Source organism: Rhinoraja longicauda, chromosome 7 (assembly GCF_053455715.1).
Source record: "Rhinoraja longicauda isolate Sanriku21f chromosome 7, sRhiLon1.1, whole genome shotgun sequence".
Taxonomy (NCBI): domain Eukaryota; kingdom Metazoa; phylum Chordata; class Chondrichthyes; order Rajiformes; family Arhynchobatidae; genus Rhinoraja; species Rhinoraja longicauda.
Window position 1 is genome coordinate 15,222,739 of NC_135959.1, and position 21,139 is coordinate 15,243,877.

At 41.0% G+C, this 21,139-nt stretch overlaps 1 protein-coding gene across 2 annotated transcripts in view; it reads right to left on the minus strand.

Annotated features, from left to right (window-relative positions):
* dnajb13 (DnaJ heat shock protein family (Hsp40) member B13) overlaps window positions 1-17,707 on the minus strand; it is a 33,408-nt gene extending 15,701 nt beyond the window's left edge. The window contains exons 1-5 of one of the 2 annotated variants that reach the window (XM_078402156.1): window positions 17,575-17,707; window positions 12,932-13,021; window positions 10,300-10,461; window positions 3,970-4,124; window positions 258-371 (exon numbers count right to left, since the gene is read on the minus strand). In XM_078402156.1, coding sequence (XP_078258282.1) covers window positions 258-371; window positions 3,970-4,124; window positions 10,300-10,461; window positions 12,932-13,021; window positions 17,575-17,602 — 549 coding nt within the window. In that variant the 5' untranslated portion in view covers window positions 17,603-17,707. Of the gene's footprint in view, window positions 1-257; window positions 372-3,969; window positions 4,125-10,299; window positions 10,462-12,931; window positions 13,036-17,574 lie in introns of both variants that reach the window. The other variant, XM_078402155.1, reaches the window with a different exon arrangement.
* Between the last annotated feature and the right edge of the window lie 3,432 nt (window positions 17,708-21,139).

Here is a 21,139-nt window from a genome sequence, read left to right on the forward strand (position 1 = left end):
CTGTATAACTCTATGACTCTACTAAAAGTGTAGAAAGAGAGGAAACTAGTTCTACCACTTGTAAAAACAAACATATGTACACAGGCCGCACTTTTGAATTTAATAACATTTGGAAGTGGGAGGGTTGAGTGTTAAGATTCAGTCTTTAATGTTATAGAATCCTACTTCAAATTGCTTTCCAACCATCCAATGACTAGTGACTGTACATCCCCGGCAGCTTGGTGCTATTACTTTATTTGCAATTATGCTCTAAGTACCTGGTCTCCTTCATGTGGGAATGTGATTTTGGTTCCTGACCACCAGCCTGGTTTAACTTGAATGGTTAGGATTTTATCCTTAATACTTGATGTGTGACCATCTTCATTCATAACCTGTTCAATAATAACAAACCACATGAATTGTCTTTTAGCATAAAATTTAAAAAAAATTATAGTCAGAATTCAGTCAGAAGATAAACACATACCCAGACCTCTGAAAATTCAATTTATCCATAGAGAAAATAGGCAAATACATTAGATTTTATGCTGTGACTTCTCTATTCGTTCACTGCAAGTGGGCATCATTGCCAACATTTGTCAACATTGCCAACATCAAAGCCAAAATTTAACACCAATCCCTTACAGCCTTGAGATGATGGTGGTGACTCAAATTCTTTCTGTGCTGCTGTGTGCCAAAGAAATAGCAACAATAAAGGAACATTGACTGATTTTCACATCAGGTTTAGGTGTGACTACATAAGATTTAATGAAGATGAACATATGATGAGCGTTTGACGGCACTGGGCCTATACTCGCTGGAGTTTAGAAGAATGAGGGTGGACCTCATTGAAATGTACAGAATAGTGAAAGGCTTGGATAGAGTGGATATGGAGAGGATGTTTCCACTAGTGGGAGAGTCCAGGACCAGAGGTCATAGCCTCAGAATTAAAGGACGTTCTTTTAGGAAGGAGATGAGGAGGAATCAATTTTGTCAGAGGGTGGTGAATCTGCAGAATTCTTTACCACAGAAAGCTATGGAGGCAAAGTCAGTGCATTTATTTAAGGCAGAGATAGATATATTCTTGATTTGTACAGGTGTCAGAGGTTGTGAGGAGAAGGCAGGAGAATGGGGTTAGGAGGGAGAGATAGATAAGCCATGATTGTATGGTGGAGTAGTCTTGATGGGCCGAATGGCCTAATTCTACTCCCATCTCTTATCTTATGAATTTCAAGGCGATGGCACTCTCCTGTAGCCTTTCTCCTCCTAGCTGATGCAAGTTCCAGATTTGGAAGGGGTTATTGAAGAAAATTGACAAGTTACCGCAGTGTATTTTGCAGATGGTATGGATTGCAGCAATGGTGCCGTGGTGGTGGAAGGATTGAATGTCCAGGATGAGTGATGAAGTGCCAATCATGCAGGTTGCTATCACACAGATGGTGTCGCACAGAACATTGTAAATTGTGAAAAGGCTTTGAAGAGTCAGGTTGTGAATCATTCACTGGAAATTTCTCAGCCTCTGACTTGATGTTACATCAGAGTTTTTATGTGACTGGTTCCCAATCTTCAGTCGCAGCCCACAATTGGACTGAAAAGGATTGGAACTGAGCCACGTGGGGGTCCAATTTTTAAAAAAACTATGGAAAATTCAGGCAAAAGTTGTTGAAATGGTGAATGTGCAGCCTTGCAGTTGTTGGGCAAGTTTCAGTAACAAAGAATAGTTAGGTAGACTGATAGGAGCATTCAATGCCATCAGAATATTCATTGTGAGTCTGCTATTTCATTAATTTTGTTTTCATTAATTTTTTTGATTTTTATTTAATGCTTTAATTTTGTGATTAATAAGCTGCAAAGCCAACATAAAATATTTTGAAAACTTAAATCATTTAATCAAAATTATCTGTTCATTTATCAAGCTATTGTAAAATATGGGCAGTCAGTCCAAATGTTGGATCTATATTTGGATGAAAAAGAATGTGAGCTACAGCTCTAGATGTTGATTCTGGGGAACCTGGCACTGGAAATGCTGATGAATGCCAAGGAGGAGATTAGACTCTTTCTCGTTGGAGACAATCATTGTCTGACATCTGTGTGTTTTTTTCATTAATTCAATTTTGGGATGTGGCCATCGCTGGCAAGACCAAAACATTGCTCATCCTTGCTTGACCTTGAGATAGTGGTAGTAGACTATCATCTTGAACCAATAAGCTCCTTCTGGTGAAGGTACATCAACAGTGCTTTTGAGTGGAAAATTGTATGATGCATACCCGGCATTGATGGAAGAACCAACAATTAATTCCAAGTCAGGATGAGGTGTGACTATGAGGGGAACTAGTAAGTGGTGATGTTTCCAGCAACATGGTGCACTTATCCATCTCAGTCGAAATCTTGGGTTTGGGATTTCTTTCAGATTAGTCTGGACTGTTAACTGCAGTGCATTTTGAAGATGTGCCTGGTAAATATGAGAAGTCTTACATGTCAAAACATGACTCATTCACAGCAGGATACCACTTCTCAGACTTGCTCTTGCGGCTACAGCATTTATGTAGTTAGTCCAGTTGAATTTCTGGTGAATGGTGACTCCAGCATACCATGGAACAGAACAGTAGGTGGGCTTGGCATCATTGGCATTTAAATGTCAAGGCAGATGATTGGACACTGTTGGAAATGCCTGGCATATTTGTGAAGCAATGCTAATTGCCATATCTTAGCACATGCCTAAATGTTACCTAGGTCTTGCTGCATGAAATTATGAACCTCTTCATATGCTGAGTAGCGAATAGAACTGAACATTGTGCAATCATCAGGAAGCATTCATATTTCTGACTTTAAGATGGAAGAAGTTTGACAGTGATTGTGATTAAACTCAAGCTGGTGTGTATGCTGGGAGAAAGGATGATCTCAAGTTTGATACGAATGATGGAGAGAGGATGACATTGTATATCATACAAGAATATACAAATTTAGGAAATTGAGGAAACAATTGGCCATACAGTGCCTCAAACCTGCTCTATAATTCAATATCATGATTGATCCTCTTCCTTGTGCACTATACCACCTATCACCTTATTAGAGTTTCATTGTACCATTTTTGTGAAACTGTCTCTTGATAGGCTATTTCAAAGGGCAGTTACTTGTAAACCACCTTGCTATGTGTCTGACGTTCCACATTGGACAGGATAGGCAAGGGTGGAGATTTCTTTCTCTAAACAATATTTATAAACAAAAACAATAATTTAACATCAATTCCGTGGCTTCAAAGTCACCAGTATAATTTTTTTTATTTTTAATTCCTGATTATTTAATTATCAGAATTTGAATTGCCTGATTGCCATGTCAGGATTCAAACTTATATCTCCAGATGATTAGTGTACGTTTTTGAATAACTTACTAGTCCAGCAACATAAAGGCTATGTTACAATTTTTATCGAACAAAGTTTTTCACAAGCTTCGAGTCTCTGTAGCAAGGCTGCAACATCAGAATGCTTGCAGGCCGAAAAATCGACTGAGGCATCTATTCTGATCAGCTGATCTTTGGCCAGTGTGACAGTGTACTTACCATTGACTTCCTAGATGGAAGGTTAAAAAGTGCCTAGGACACCAAGAACCTGCACACCTGTCGATCAGATTTATGAACTTACTTACTTCTTAATTATTTTCTTTTCACATGAGAATAATAGCTTCAGTTTGAAAGGGACAAGTAACAACAATGTATACTTTAGTAACAACAATGTATACTTTACACTTCTGAGTTTCAGGATCAAATAAAAGAACAAAACAATTCCTATTTATTCTAAACACTTAGGCGAATGAAAGTACAACTCATTTAAATACTTAGCTGTATGATCTTAAATTACATTTCATCAATGAGTTAGTTGAACACCGCATCTGGAGTCATTAGGTGGATGTTCCCATAGATTTTCAGCATCATCTGTTGAACAAAATACATTTGCATGATATTCATGCTAGTTCAGTAAACTAATAGCATTGTACCCTGCGTGAGATTTTTATCTTCTTCAAACATCCATGATACAAATCTTCCAAAGATAAATACAGCTCCCGTTCGATTGGAGGATCTTGCGTCTTAACTCCACGCCCTCGGAGACCGCCAAATCCTAGATTTATCTCTCCTTTCGTGTCAAAAAAATCTGTAAAGAGAGTAGAGTGGTAACCTTCACAAATGTATATGCCACGCATCAATTACTCATCTTACTTCACAGAAATTTTCTGAATCAATGATTCAATGGTTCTTTATTGTCTCGTATATCTAAGTACAGTAAAATTCTTGTTTTGCATATAATTCAGTGACAATCCTAATGTACATTAAGTATAATCATACTAAGTATCAGTGTGTAAGATAGTAGACCACACAAGTCACCACATTTTAGACACCATCTTGTACCCTTCAAGTCCGAAATTCTTTAAAAATTGTTCGTTTTAATTTGGCCATAAAGACCAATTGTCGTGGTGGCTGCACTGGGTTGGAGTTACTGTGGTTATCCTGGCCATGTGATGTGTTGATGTTCTCCACCACTACTCTGCCGTTCTGTGCCATTGCAGGCTGCGTCTTGGAGTGGCGTCCGGCCTACTTGAACCCCAGGCTGTACAATCAGTCATGTACAACGTAGGTGGGCACAGCGATATTCCCACCACCTCCTCATTTAAATTAGAAAATATTCAATTTGAAATATTCTTATTAAATTCAGTACTAGCATTTCCAGAGTCTGTATCTTAAGGCATAAAATAAATTATTTTAAAAGTTTTAAACCTTTTGGCTAACAGTGTTACCTTGGCTTCCATATAACTAGAATTATTGGGACAAAGGATCTCAGAGAATAGTCCTAAAACAATGTTTCTTAAACATTGTAAAGCTGAGATTTCTCAGAGTTTGGTGCAAAAGAGGAAGGAGTTTCTGTCACTTGCCTCCAATGTTTATAGTGGTTAGTGTAAACCAAATTGGTTTGATTAGATATAGGATAAGAGAGGGATGATCCCATTGTTGGCACACGAGACAGTAGATATGTGAATCTACAATATAAAAATGAGAGTTGCTGGAGAAACTTAGCAGCTCAGGCAGCATCTATGGAGGGAAGTGAACAGATGACGTTTCAGATTGAGACCCTCCATCTGGACTAACAAGATAGAGAGGAAATAGCCATTATAAAGAGGTGGAAAAGAAAGGTGGGGCAAGACTTAGCAAGCATTGGGTGGAAACAAATAAGGAGGCAGATAACAGTCAGCCCGTTGGAAGGGGGGGTGGGGGCGGAAGGGGGGGAGATGGAGGCAGTGACAGAGGCAGGAGGGTGATAAATGAAGAACAAAAGGCTACAGATAATGGAAACTGATAGGAAAGGAAGGTGAAGAGTGGAGTAAAATAAGTAGGAATTGTGACAGATGGAAACAATTGAGGAAGGGGAGGGGTTGAACAGTGGTGGAGTGGGGTGGGATGATCCAGCAGGAGAAGTGTGTGGATGATAGGCCTGTGGGGTAGATGGGGGAAGGAGAAATGGGGATATAGAAGGGAGGGGGGGGGGGGGGGGGAGGGGTTATTATTGGAAGGTGTAGGAGAGGACCAGGATAGATGGGAGGAGAAAGAGATTACTTCATACTACACCCATTCCGCTTCTCTGTCCTCTTATCTACCCTAGGCCTCTTACATATATCTTTCTTCCTACAATACCCCACAGCTCCTATCAGATTGTGATTTTTTTAAATAAAAAAATTGTTTGCATTTTTAAAGAAATCTCATTTTCCTTTGTCTCATATTTTATTCCCTTCTAACTCCTCTCCTTTTTATATTTTTCTCTCTGTAGTTCTCCAGATTGGCTTTGTCACTTTCTTTTACAAATCTCTCAGTCCTTCCTCAACTTGTTTCCTCATACGAACATCTTCTCGGTTGCTATTTGTTTCACTGTTCATCATGGGCTCTGATGTATTTACTTTATGTTGCCATCTTATTTTTCCTGAAATTGACTTTTTTTTAAGTCACGTGTAAAATTCAAAATGCTTTGTTTCAGTAAAATCAGAGCTATAAAGTTAATATAATTAATAAAGAATTCATTTAAATAATAAATATTTTAAATATGCACTCAGCAGCAATCCTTTTAAGCAGCTAGAGGGGTGATGAATGCATAAGTCCCTTATCAAGCTTGATGGACATTATAACTGGCCAAGATTAGTTTTCTGTTCCTGTTTTATATGTTACAATTCTTCCCATACATTTTTTTAGGAGAAATTTCCTTGTTTTTACTGGGAGAACCTGCTGCAGTTTATTTCCTCCGTCTGTTAAACAATTAATTTATCAAGTCAATTGATTTTTTTGTTCATTATATGCCACCCAACTAACCCCACCACTTCCTAATCATGGCAACAAATAATTTTAAATAATAATTTTATTTTAAAGTTAATGATTGAGTAACAAACTGAGATTTGCAGTTAGAAGGTAATGTAGTCTGGTAAAGCTTAAAAGACAAAGCAAAGTTGCTGCTAGGGTGGGATGCTGATCATCATGATCAGTGTTTAAAAAAAGTATAAAAGAGAAGTCATGTACTTAGACTGGTGCTGTACTAACTTCTCTATGAAGGACAGTGATTTGTTGTATCGCAGGAAAAAGGTAATACTAATAATGTTACAAGATAATACAGAATTCTCTAACTCTGATGGTGACCATTTTATGTTTGCAAGTATACATGAAGTCTGTCATAACAAAATGTTAAATAGAGCCATGGAGTGATATTCACACAGGAACATGGCCTTCAGCCCAATTCATCATGTTGACTAAGATATCAATTCCATGCTGGTCTCATTTGATCCCTATCTCTCTAAACCTCTCCTAAACATGTATCTGTCCAAGTGTACTTTGAATGTTCTTAAAGTACTTCCATCACCCACTTCCTCGGGCAGCTCATTAACCTGTTCACTGCCAAGTTTTTTTTTCCCCACTATGGGCCATGAACCGAGTATACTCGGGGTGGCACTGAACAGGTTAAATCAATGTTTCAAAGATGCAAATGTGTCTGGTTTGAAACAATGATAGAATATATTTCTCAAATGTTCTTTTAACATAGGAGGCCATTCAGTCTATTGAGAATATGTTCACCTTTAGAGTTTTGCTATCAGTCCCATCACCCTACATATTTCCTACAATTTCTCACATATTCATCAACTTTATCCAATCCTCCTGCTATCCATCTACACAAACAGCTTACAATAGCAAATCTTTGGGATATGGATGAAACCAGAAAACACCACATAATCATAGGGAGTATATACAAATTCTACACAAATAGCACTCAAGATCTTAAAAGAACATGGGCCACTGAAGGTGGGAGGCAGCAGCACTCCCTGCAGTGCCACTGTGCCACCACTAGTGAGGACTTATCAAAATACATTTGCCATTGTAAATTGCTACGTCAACATTCGTGTTCAGGTTTGCTAAATTAACTGTCACATTATTCGGTGCATCTTCATGTCCAGTATCAATATTCCAATAAGAGCCGTTGCCAATACTCTACAACTAGCTGTGAATAACATCACTGGCACATTGCTGTCATCACATTAAAATACTGCCTTTAATTTAGAAATAGATGCAGCAAGAAGGGCAGCTTTGGGTCCATGGTAGCATCCATGTTTGCCGAGTCAAAAAGTTATTAATTGATATATTCATTTAATCTATCTAGTCTCTTCAATCCAGGACTGAGAAAGGCCAGTAGTGTCAGCAAGCCCTCTTTTGAATGAGTGGGATTGAGGCCCTGTCTGCCTTTTGAGGTGTGTGTAAAAAAAATTCAATTTCCAACCAAAGGTGAGAGAGAATTGTGCCTTTCTCAGAAATCCTTAGACCTTATTGAGATATACAAAATTCACAAGGTGGATGGTCACTGCATTTTTCCTGAGTGGGGAAATCTAAAACTAGAGGGCATAGATTTAAGATGAGAGTGGAAAGATTAAGAAAATTACCTGAGAGACAACTTTTTCACAGGAGGTGTTGGGTATATGAAAATGAGCTGTAGCAGCGGGCACAAATACAATGTTTAGAAGACATTTGGACAGGTACATGGATGGAAAATAAACAGAGGGATGTGGGACTAGCTCAGGTAAACATCTTGGTCAACATGGAGGAGTTGGGCAAGTTCCATGCTGTACAACTCTTTGATAGTTTGCCAGGACTAAGTAGTGTCAGGGAGTAATATTTCTTCAGTAATCAATTAGTTTACTTGCTATCTGGAAAAATAGAGAGCGTCTATCTGACTGCTCTCTCCACTGTTATAATGAGGCCTAATGTAAGTTTGAGAAATACCAAATCATTTTCCAAATGGGCAGCCTTCCGTAATATTAAATTCTACAATTTCACGTAACTCTTCTCTATTTCAAACTGGAATTTTCACCAACCTTTCTCTCTCCACTAGCAGTGCTTGACCTGCTGGGTATTTCTGACAGCTCCACATTTCACAGTATTTACATCCCTTTATTCATGTTCTTTCTAACTTCCCTTATTAACCTATCAACCAGATAATGTCATCAATAACTGATCAATAGCAACATTAGTCTTGCTTCATCATAGTTATTGCCTTTTTCATATCCTTCTCTCACTCTCTCCCATGCACTTGCAACATTTTGATTTATTTGCCAGTGATATCATCTCTTTCATCATTTAATGTATCCTCCCCTACTCTGCATCACAGATGACAGATCACTGATTCAAAGCCTGAGGTTGTTTGCATCTCCAAAGAAACCTGTGATGTATTTTGAGAATTTTCTCCTTTTAACCTTGATTTTCTACATCTTTTTTTGTAACCTTATATCTAGTGCGAAAGATTGTTGCAGGAATGCTGAAATGGAATGGGGACATTTACACACATAATAAAGGTGACTTGATGTCCAGGACATCACACCAAATTACAGATCAAGGAAGTCATTAAATTGTACATATTCTAAGCCAATGAAACTCTTATCTTGTTGGTTTGCTTGATCACAAAATTCAGCCAAATTAGTACATGATAGCGCAACAATTTTAGGCCCACCTTACTCACCATTGTCCTAGGGTGGGCTGGAGGAAGTTTCATTCAAATTGGTGTTATATTTTTAAAGTTATTGACTTCTTAATGTTTAAAAATAACCTTTTCCAATATTCCTGGCCATCAGCCACGTTTGACGTCACAATGGGATCCGCCCAAGTGACGGGAATGGCGGCCAATGAGGAGGGGTGGCCCACGATAGCTTTGGGGGCGGGACCTGCCAGAGTGATGGGAGTGGCGGCCTATGACGGGGGGGGCTGCTGAGTTGTCGAGCTGAAACTTTAATAAATGTGCTCCCCCCCCCACCCCGCTGGGAGGACCGGCACCCGCCCACGGCGGCAGAGGGTCAAACAAGATGGCCGTCGCCGCCGACCGCTGCAGGAGAGGTTTCGGGTCCATGCCTCGCTCTGGGCACAGCGCTGATCGCATGGGGCCGAGGTGAGTGGCTCCCTCTCCCCTTCCCTGTTCCCCCTTGCCCGCCCAAGGCCCTGGGGGACACTCCCTGGCTGCAACGGGTCCATGGATCGTCAGTTGGGGAGGGTTGCCGGGCCCGCAGTAGAGGCTTGCACCCAACGGGGGTTGCCGCACCTGCAGGAGAGGTTTGCACGGAGGGCTGCCGGAGAGATTTAAAAATCACTTTTTAAACTTTAATATTTAAGTAAGATGGCTGCTGCATCCGCGCGTGCGCAGTTGGGGGAGGCCTGCCTATCGGAGGGGGGGGCGGGACCCGCACGAGTGACGGGTGTGGCAGCCAATGAGGTGGGGGGGGAAGGAGAGCTCTCCTGCAGCTAGCCGCAGGAGAGGTTTGCACGCAGGGTTGCCAGGCCCGCAGGAGAGATGCGCGCCCAATGGGGGTTGCTGTGTCTGCAGGAGCGCCCACAGGAGAGATTTGGACCCAGCGGGTCCACGTCCGTCTAGTACTTTAATAAATTCCAGTTGCTGAGACACAACAATGACAGTCAAGACTGGAGGCATCCACAAAGCTGTTCTCTATTGTCAACATCTGAGTTATGAGAAATGATTGTAGAAACATATTTCTTAAAAAAAAACAAAGTACTAAGTTACCCAGATGCTACTGGATGGAACAGTTAAAGCTCACAAATATCACAATAAAAGCAAATATTCTTTCTTTCTTTGCATGAAACAGATGCAGTCCAGAATCAATTGTTAGCATTTGTTTTCACAGTCTGGCAGGCTCTGGCATTATTTTCCAGCTGGCAAGTGTGAACAAGCAGCTTGTTCATGACCCAGCAGATAGAAGTAAGATTATGCTCTGTATTCGATTTATCACATTGTTATTTTAAAATACCTGCAAATGGATTATCTCCGCCAAAGAAATCTCTGAAGATTTTGTTGGCATTGCCATGAAAAGTATATCCTGATGTCCAAGCGCCAGTGTCACCAAATTCAGGAGGAATGCCTCCCTTCAAGCCCTCTTCACCAAATTTATCAAACGTGGCTTTTTTTCTTACTGAAAAACAATAAGGTTATGTATTTCTTGATTTATTTTAATTTCTAAGCATCAAAATATCTCAATCCTATTAAAATTCCAGTTGAATCATTTATAAGACTCCATTTTACATTAACACACCTACATAAGGGTTACCCACATAGAACTTGATCTATAGCCTGAAGTTTCCACAAATCAACCATATCAATGTATTTTCACTGATTAAATACGTAATTATCAAATTTATTATTCACAAAGGCAAAGCATGAGATTCAATTGTGTTTTATGATTTTGAGAGATGGTATCTAAATTAGTCTGCAGTCGGGCTAAAAAACCTGTTACAATTGACCTTTGAAAGATAAAAATGCATTGATTTTGGAACATTCTTGTGACACTGCAAAGATCGATGGAGTTAGGAACTGATCACAAAGTTGGGCATCTAGAACATGGGCTTTTTCCTCCAAATTTGTAATGAGGACTCCACAAGTCTGACTTACCATATATTAAATATTATAATTTAAATTTAGGATGATCTAATGGTTGGTCCCAGACCTGACATGAATTGTTTCTCTTTCAACAGATATTACCAGATCTACCGTATTTTTTTAGCATTTTCTTGTTTTTATTTCAGATATCTAGCATCTGCGCTTTTAAATTTTTCATTTAAATTTAAGATGTTGGGTCTTTCGTAGCTGCAATTGTCACCCAAATTAAGCAATCTAGATTACCAAAAATATTGCAGTAACATCTTTAAGCTAATCCACTTTTTTTTTTGCATTTTAAGAAAAATGTCTGGCATTTGTACCAATGTTTTATCTACATTTGTGCCTTTAATTTCTGTAATCAGTAATTTTCAAAGTTAAGAGTCTGTCACATATGGTGTGGTACCGAAGTTACAAACTGGCCAGACATGGTAAGAAGGAAAAGTTTGCTTTCGTAATCTGTTGCCTTTTTACAAAATTACATTAGCTTCATGTTTACTTTCATTAATACAAGACTTTTATCTTCAGTTGGTTTTACGTGTGATTCCAAATTGTCAAAAGTGCACATTAGGATTTGAACACATTTCAGGCATCTACATTATTAATCTAGTAAAATACCCAATTCATTGCAAATCCCTATTTAATAATATTTACAATATTAAATGTTTATGTCCATCAGATTCTTCCAAAGTATCCTCAAGATTGGCTATATCTAACGCCGCAACATCATTGGACTCTGCCTCTGTTATTGAAACCTTTAATCATACATTTATTATCCCAATTATGCCAAACAAATGCCCTGCTGCCCAACCTCCTGTAGTCTATTATGAATACATTTGGGATCATCCAAACCATTACTGTGTGCTATCTGACACCCTTCAACCACTGGTGACCAAAATCATAGTCAAGCATTGTCATGCTGTTTACAAATCCCTTAATTGCCCTCCCTCTTTCTGTAACATCCTCTAGCCCTATAACCTTGGAGATATCTGTGCTCCATTTCTGTCTTCATGATCATTTATAATGTAATTACTCAATCACTGACAACCTTTCCTTTTGTCATGGAAATCCCTTCTTAAAATTATTTGCCTTTTCCCTCTTTAAGATACTTCTTAAAACCTTCCATGTTTTTGGCTATTTACCCCAATATGTCCAAATATTGTTGCATGTTAAATTTTGTTTAATAATACTCCTGCAAAACACCTTGGAGTGTTTTGTCATATTAAAAGCATTGTACAGAAACAAATTTGTTAAAAGAAAGAAAACCACTTGACGTTCATGAAGGGACAAATGTTATTTTTCTGAGTAGGAATTTTCTATGATTATTGTTTCCATTGTCCTTTTGATAATTCCATCCACTACCCTTCTTGTCATCTCATATGCTGTTTACTACCTAACTGGAGGAAAGTGGAAAAAAGCATTTTGACAAGCATTTACTATCAAAGTAGAGTGGAGTTCTTCCACAGAGCTTTAGGTTCTTATACCTACAGTTGACCATAGGGGTAATTCATGCTGCAGAATACTCAGCTTTCATTTCTTTTAAAACTAAACCAATAAACTGTAAGGTCTGGCAGTGAATATTTAGAAATTTAAACATATGGGGCACCTTTCTATAATTACAACACTCCAATAAACATTGTTCGTTAAAGTGTATGAACAAGGAAAAGTATCCCCATTATACAAAATATTTTCTTCGTAATGGAAGAATTGTATGGGAAAAAAATCCATATCGAATTAGTAAGAAGCTTTAATCATTTAAGACTCTTTTTTAAACATTACATGCACCACTTTTCTGAGCGCATTGGAGTTTAGGAATGGATTAAATTATACTGCAAAACCACAAAAGTAATGATTTTAAAATTTGCATTTCAGTTTAAAATCAATAAATGCTACATTAACCATACTGTGTGATTAGATACAAGATAAACAAAGTATGAAATATGGTTCAGGATGATCATGAATTTTTACAATTCGAAGCTGTGAAAATACATAAGAATCACAATACTCACAATCACTCAGAACATCATAGGCTTCTGCAATCTGCAAGAACTTTTCATCTGCACATGGATCCGTACTTTTGTCTGGATGATACTTTAAGGCTAATTTTCGGTACCTACAAGGATAGATACATGTCCTCGGCAAAATACAGTAAAAATCTTCTCACTTTTCACCCATTTGTGGTGTAAAGTTAAACTTGCAAAATAAATCATCTAGACACAAGGAACTGCCAGGCTTTGTCCTGCCCCCCTCTCGACCTGCTTTCTCCTCCCCAACTACAATCAGTCTGAAGAACGGTCACCCCAAAACATCACCTATTCATATTCTCCAGAGATACTCCCAGACCCGCTAGGTTTCTCCAGTACATTGTGTCTGTTTAAATAAACTTTCTCAATGCATAATGCAAAAATACACTTATGTTCATGCCAAACAAAATAAAACATAAAATTATTTCCAACATAAAGGCAGAACACATAACACTGCCTCAAAGTGGCCAAACAAGTTAACTTCCATTTTTAATACAGACTAGACCAAGGGCCAAACCTCTCCTGCATTGGTGCAGCACCCTCTCCTCCCCCACTCTCCCCTCCCCTCTTCCCCATCCCCCCTCACCCTCCCCTCTCCCCTCTTCCCCCTCCCCCTTCCTCTCCTCCTTCCAGCCCCCTCCCCGCTCCCCCATCCCCCCCTCCACTCCCCTCCCTCCCTTCTCCCCCTCGCCCCTCTCCTCCTTCCACCCCCCTCCCCATCCCCTTTCCCCTCCCCCCACTCCATCCCCCTCAACCCCCCTTATGCTCCCTCCTCCCTCCCTCCTGCATTGGTGCAGCACCCGCTCCTCCCTCACACCTCCCTCCCCTTCCCCCTACCTGCCCCCTCACCCTCCCCCTATACGCTCCCCTCCCCCATTCCCGCCCCTCCCCCCTCTCTCCCTCCTCCCCTCTCCCCCCTCCTCCCCGCCCCCTCCCCGCCCCCCCTCTCTCCCACCGCTCTCCCCCTCCCTCCACCCCGCCCCCCTCCCTCTCCCCTCCCTCCTCCTCCCTCGCCCTTCCCCGCTCCCCCCTCCCCGCCCCCTCAGTCAAAGTAATGGAATGAAAGTCAAAGTAATGGAATTTTGAATGGGAACAAACAATGAAACGGAGAAAAAATTGAAGAGGGATCTGGCCACAAAGCTACCACTACTTTTTTTTTTAACAGATCACTGCTGGTGCATTTTTTAGTATTTTTAAGTTTACTCTAATTCTGCATTTTGCAAATCAGCCAAAAATAGTGAAGAGTGGAGAATTGTGCGATCTCTGGTCAGTCGACCACAGACATTACAAAAGGTAAGGCAATTCACAACTTCCCATCACAATAAAGAAATGAACTGAATGAGTGACAGAAGAAGTCAGTGTTATCCACCATCTCCCAACCTATTCAACATAGACAATGGAGCTGAAAAGAAAGCATCTCACCAAAGATCAATATCGAGCTAGCTTCCAGTTTCCTCATTTGGACTGTAAGGAACACATTGTCAAAGCCTTGCACAATCAAAGAAAACAATGGAGTGAGGTTTCCCTGAGCTTACAATGTTTAGTAGACTTGCCTGGCAGCAGTACCTGCACTGCGGATTCCTTAGGAGAGCAAATACAATATTCACCTTTAACAATTCGTATGGAAGCTCCTGAAATGCCTGACAGCTCTTCAGAGTTTCCAAAGCAACCATACACACATTTCAAGACAACCCAGAATACCAAATCACAAACCAGTGATCACTTTTGGGGTGATGAGAGGTAAATTTGGGTCTAGTATGCTGGTAGCATAGAAAATATTGATTTTCACCACCATCATTTATATACAGATGCCACTCCAGAAACACTGTGAAATGTTGGTGGTAGCCATGCACATTTGTCAAACATACTATTTGAGCAATACCTGCAGTCGGTATTAGCTTTTATTTAATTAGTTACCAAAGAAACATGTGCGTGTTATAAAATATGTGCAGTTAAATGGGATGCTGAGGCAAAGTAGGAAGCTGGTGGGGGTGATTCTGAATAATTTTTCAACAAATTCCACCAGGAGCAGTCTGGATAACTATTTGAGCCAAAGATCACTTCAAGATAAAAGAGAACAAAAAACACTGAGAAAGGCAAAAGAAACGCCAAATGAATGCAGTTCATGAAGTTTCATTTTTGAAACTCTTACTCCCAAAAAAACATTTACCATCTTTCATATCCCTTCAGAACATTCCATTGTGCTCCTTCTACCCTCTCCAGACCTCTATATTTCTAACTGCCGGAGTGACATTAACCGTCTCAACTTTTCCAGTCCACTCACCAACTCCAACCTCACCTCCTATGAACCTCTGAACTTACAGCCCTCCGCAGCAACCCTGACATTATAATCAAACCCGCCGAAAAGGGAGGTGCCGTGGTAGTCTGGCGCGATGACCACTAGCGGGCTGAGGCCAGGCAACAACTTTCAGACACCTCCTCCTACTTATCCTTGAACCATGATCCCACAGATGAGCACCAGGCCTTAATCTCAAACACCATTACTGATTTCATCACCTGGCTGTCTGGCTTCCACAGCCTTCAACCTTTTCGTTTCCCAGCCCCACACAGCTCGTTTTTACCTTCTCCCCAAAATCCACAAACACAACTGTCCTGGCAGACCCAAAGTTTCTGACAGCTCCTGTCCCACGGAAATTATTTCCACTTACCTCGACTCCATCCTATCCCCCCTGGTCCAATCTCTCCCGACCTTTGTCCAAGATACCTCACATGCCCTTCGTCTGTTTAATGACTTCCGCTTTCCGAGCCCCCACTCCCTCATCTTTACTACAGGGGTTCAGCCACTCTACATCTCCAACCCCCACGAGAGAGGCCTTAAAACCCTTCCTCAACCGCAGAACCATCCAATTTCCTTCTACTAAAATCCAACTCCGCCTAGCAGAGCTGGTCCTTACCCTCAACAACTTCTCCTTTGACTCCTCCCACTTCCTCCGTCCAAGGCGTAACTATGTAACACCCGTATGGGCCCCAGCTATGCCTGCTTCTTTGTCGGGCACGTTGAACAATCCCTGCTCCAGGCGTACACTGGTCCTATCCCAGAACTCTATCTCTGTTACATTGATGACTCCATCGGTATTACCTCTGACATACATGCAGAACTCATGAACTTCAGCAACTTTATCACCAATTTTCATCCTGCACTAAAATTTACTTGGACCATCTCTGACACCTCCCTTCCCTTTCTTGATCTCACAGTCTACATCACAAGAAATAGACTATTGACTGACGTCTATTAGAAACCCACTGACTCCCACAACTATCTCGACTACACTTCTTCCCACCCTGCATCCTGCAAAGACTCCATCCCCTACTCCCAATTCCTCCATCTATGTCATATCTGCGCCCAAGATGAGGTGTTCCATACTAGAACATCCGAGATGTCCTCATTCATTAGGGAACGGGGCTTCCCCTCTCCCATCATAAATGAGGCCCTCACTCGTGTCTCCTTGGTTCCCCACAGCTCTGCCCTTGCTCCCCCTCCCCCTCCCCCTAGCCGCAACAGAAACAGAGTCCCCCTAGTCCTTACCTTCCACCCCATCAGCCGTCGCATACAACACATAATCCTCCGAAATCTCCGCCACCTCCAACGGGATCCCACCATTAGCCACAATTTCCCATCTCCACCGCTTTCCACCTTCTGCAGAGACCGTTCCCTCCGCAACAGCATGGCTAGCTCATCCCTTCCCACCCAAACCACCCCCTCCCCAGGTACCTTCCCCTGCAACCGCAGAAGATACAACACCTGTCACTATACCTCCTCCCTCAACTCTGATCAGGGACCCTTGCAGTCCTTTCAGGTTATGGAGAGGTTCACTTGCACCTCCTTCAACCTCATCTACTGTATCCTTTTTTCAAGATGTGGACTCTTATACATCGGCCAGACCAAACGCAGACTGGGCATTCGTTTCACGGAACACCTTCACTCAGCCATTGCGAACCAACCTAATCCCTTGGTTCCTGGACACTTTAATTCTCCTTCCCATTCCTACACAGACCTTTCTGTCCTCGGTCTCCGCCATTGTCAGAGTGAGGCTAAATGCAAATTGGAGGAACAGCATCTTATATTTCGCTTGGGCAGCTTGCAGCCCAGTGGTATGAATATTGATTTATCTCACTTCAGGTAGCCCTGACATTCCCTCTCTCTCTATCCCTCCCCCACCCAAGTTGCGCTAGCTTCTCATTTTCACCATACAAACAACTTGCAATGGCCTGTTTCCTTTATCACCGTTACTTTTTTACATATCTTTCATTCATTGTTCTTTACCTCTCCACATCACCGTCTATATCTCTCGTTTCCCTTGTCTGAAGAAGGGTCTAAACCCAAAACGTCAACCATTCCTTTTCTCCAGAGATGCTGCCTGTCCCGCTGAGTTACTCCAGCTTTTTGTGTCTATCTTGTGCGCCATAACTAAATAAGGAATTCTGAATTGTGGTAATTTCTAAGTTTAAAGTTATTAAATCTATGGCAGATAATATCATGATCAAGTAAAATGCAGCAAGTAGCTTTTAGGGGGTAAAAGATGTCCATGCACTCGCATCCCACCTTAAAGCATCTCAGGAACATCCATAGAAGTTGTTCATAAAACCCTTTTTTTTTTAAAACTCACGCTTTTTTAATATCCGCGTTTTTTGCATTTCTAATAATGCCAAGGATGTCGTAGTAATCCTGCCCCATCTTCGTGTTTCAGCAGTTTTTATACTTGAATGATGTTGGGCTCCTCACTTGTGTTTTCCTTTCCCCACGGACCTTTGGTTGCTGAGGTAACGGCTTTGGGCTGGAAGATGGCGCCGTGAGGTCGGCAACCATGGTTACCGACGCAAGCCCTTCTGGGAATTGTAGGCTATACAAGGCCAATGTCGTCAGTGGTTTTCCCATAAGAATTATCTCTTTCTTTAATTAAGCAATGCATTACGAAACCTTTTTACATTTGTCAGCAAACAATAAAATGCCACCTTCAGAAAGTAGTAAACAGTAAAAAAAGACTGTCAAGCATTAAGAATTCTGCCAATGTCCCATTCTAATAGCTGTGAGTATTTTAATTTTTGAATTAGTGCTGATTTTAATTCTTTAAGTTAAATTAGGCTTCATATTTAGTCGAGTATTACAACATGTGGATTCTATACAATAATCTAATACAATAATTGGGCTTGTATTCACTGGAGTTTAGAAGGATGAGAGGGGATCTTATAGAAACATATAAAATTATAAAAGGACTGGACAAGCTAGATGCAGGAAAAATGTTCCCAATGTTGGGCGAGTCTAGAACCAGGGTCTTAGAATAAAGGGGAGGCCATTTAAAACAGAGATGAGAAAAAACTTTTTCGCCCAGAGAGTTGTGAATCTGTGGAATTCTCTGCCAGAGGGCAGTGGAGGCCAAATCACTGGATGGATTTAAGAGAGAGTTAGATAGAGCTCCAGGGACTAGTGGTATCAAGGGATATGGGGAGAAGGCAGGCATGGATTATTGATTGGGGACGATCAGCCATGATCACAATGAATGGCGGTGCTGGCTCGAAGGGCCGATTGGCCTCCTCCTGCACCTATTTTCTATGTTTCTAATAATCAAAAAAATGAAATGGTGGAAATGCTCAGTAAGTCAGTCAGCTGTGGAAATAGAAAAAAGAGTTAACTGCTTCAGTCTGGGGCTCTTCATCAGGTCAGAACTATTTTCTTATTACTTTATTTCAACTTATTTGTATTCTTCCTGCAATTTAGGTACGGTTTTAGCAAAAGTGTAACATAGATTATGGTGCAGGAATTGCATGTTTTAATATTCAAACCGAATAAGAAGTCTAATTTAGCTCTCGCTACCAAAAACAGAGGCAAATTTGAAAAGGCTGAATGTGGCCAAAGGACCTCAGAAAAAAACATAATTATAGTCATCTTCGAGTAAGGAAACAAATTTGATTGCAACAACTTCATAAGAGATTTTGAGGTGTGACAACTCCAAGAATATCATAGGGAGCTATATCAGGGATATTGCCCCTGAGATGATCTCAGGGGCAAATTTTTCATTGAGAGGGTAATCTGTATCTGGAATGAGCTGCCATAGGAAGGCATAGCAACAGATACAATCACAACTTTCAAAAGACATTTGGACAGATATGTGAATAGGAAGGGGTTAGAGGAATTATGGCCAAATGCAGGCAATTGGGTCTAGCCCAAGGACAAGTAGGGCCACAGGGCCAATTTCCATGTATATATCTATATATATATATATAGATACATATCTATGACCCTGACTCTATGGCACTGTGTGAGGAAAGAGTGTTATAAGATCAGGTCTTCATACCCAACACAAAGTTCATTGTCTACCAAGCAGATTCCCATCCTCCTGTTTGCTTCTGACAAAAACTACTAATAGCAGGCACTTCAAAGTACTGGAGAGATACGTACTGGAGAGATACCATCATTGTTGGCAGAAGGCAGTGGAGGCCAATTCACTGGATGTTTTCAAGATGGAGTTAGATTTAGCTCTTAGGGCTAAAGGAATCAAGGGATATGGGGAAAAAGCAGGAACGGGGTACTGATTTTAGATGATCAGCCATGATCATATTGAATGGCAGTGCTGGCTCGCAGGGCCGAATAGCCTACTCCTGCACCAAATTTTCTATGTTTCTATTTTGTCTTTACAAGGGTGGTGTCTGTACAGAGTTGTATGTTCTCCCTGTGTGGGGACCGCTGGTCGGTGTGGACTCAGTGGGCCGAAGGGCCTGTTTCCATGCTGTATCTCTAAACTAAACTAAACTAAACTGGTTTACACTGAAGATGGACACAAAATGTTGGAGTAACACAGCGAGACAGGCAACATCTCTGGATAGGAATGGGTGACGTTTTGGGCAGAGACCCTTCTTCAGACTGAACTGAACCCACTACGTCATGTCCAAAGGAGGAACAAGATGGACCACTCCGTTGAAATCGCCTATACTGAAGTGTAGTACGCAAAGGAGCGGAATGTCCACCATTTTAGTAGGCAAAACCCACCATTCGCTATGCCTCTCGCAGTGTAATCAGTGTTTTGGGGGAACTGTATGTGTGATGATACCATTAAAATGCAGAATATATCTCATCTATCAATTCACAGATTTTTGTTATTTTTCTTTAAAAATGTTTCTGCAAGTTTCTGCCTACTAAAATGGCGCCATGACATACTACAGTTTTTATGGTCGAGTGGTCTATCTTGCTCCTCTAGTATCTTTGGTCATGTCCATCATCTGCCTATCCTGTCAAGCACCTTTTTCCTCACCTGTGACAGAATTTGGAGGTCCAGTATTGGGCTCAGCAGTCACATCAGAATCCTCAGAAGTGAAAACGTAGCAAATGATCTTCCACTCCAAATGAAACATCACATCCCTGGAAACAACAGCTTTTTGTATTCAAAGCATATCACACATTGCAGCTGGCAGAAACAAATAGAATGGTCAGTATTGTGAAAATTTTAATAACTTCCTCTGAGTTTGTTTTAAAGCTCTTCATAATTAACTTACTCATTTACTTATGCGGCGGCGCAAAAGACTGCAAATGCTAAAATCTGGAGACAAAAAAGGGGAACTGCTGGAGGAACTCAGTCTGTCAGTCAGCATCTGTGAAGGAAAATGTTCATTCGATCCTTCAGGTAAAGACACTTCACCTGGAATGCCACCAGCTCTACATTTAAAGCTGCAGTCCATATGAAGGATCTCGACTCAAAACGTCGTATTAATTTTCCTCCAAAGATGCTGCCTGACCTGCTGAGTTCTCGACTCGAAACGTGGAATAAGGGTCTCGACCCGAAACGTCACCTATTCCTTCTATCGAGAGATGCTGCCTGTTGCGCTGAGTTACACCAGCTTTTTGTGTCTATCTTCCGTTTAAACCAGCATCTGCAGTTCCTTCTTACTCATGAGTTTCTTTAGCAGGTCTTTTGTTTTTGCTGGTTACGTGTTATTGTTCTGGCTTGATTATTAGAACTCAAAAGCAGCAAGCTTGTGTTCATGTCAGTTTTGTAATGTGCTGGAACAAACCCTGTGATCTTCCTCGTCTGTTTGCTTTATCCTCTACTTTTCCAAGTTAGAGAACCTCCCCTGGTATATCAATTTATCACATTCTGGTATTCTTCAAAACTATTAAGGCCTTCACTGGGTCAGACCTTTCCTTTCCAGAGACATAAGAGACTGCCGATGCTGGAATCT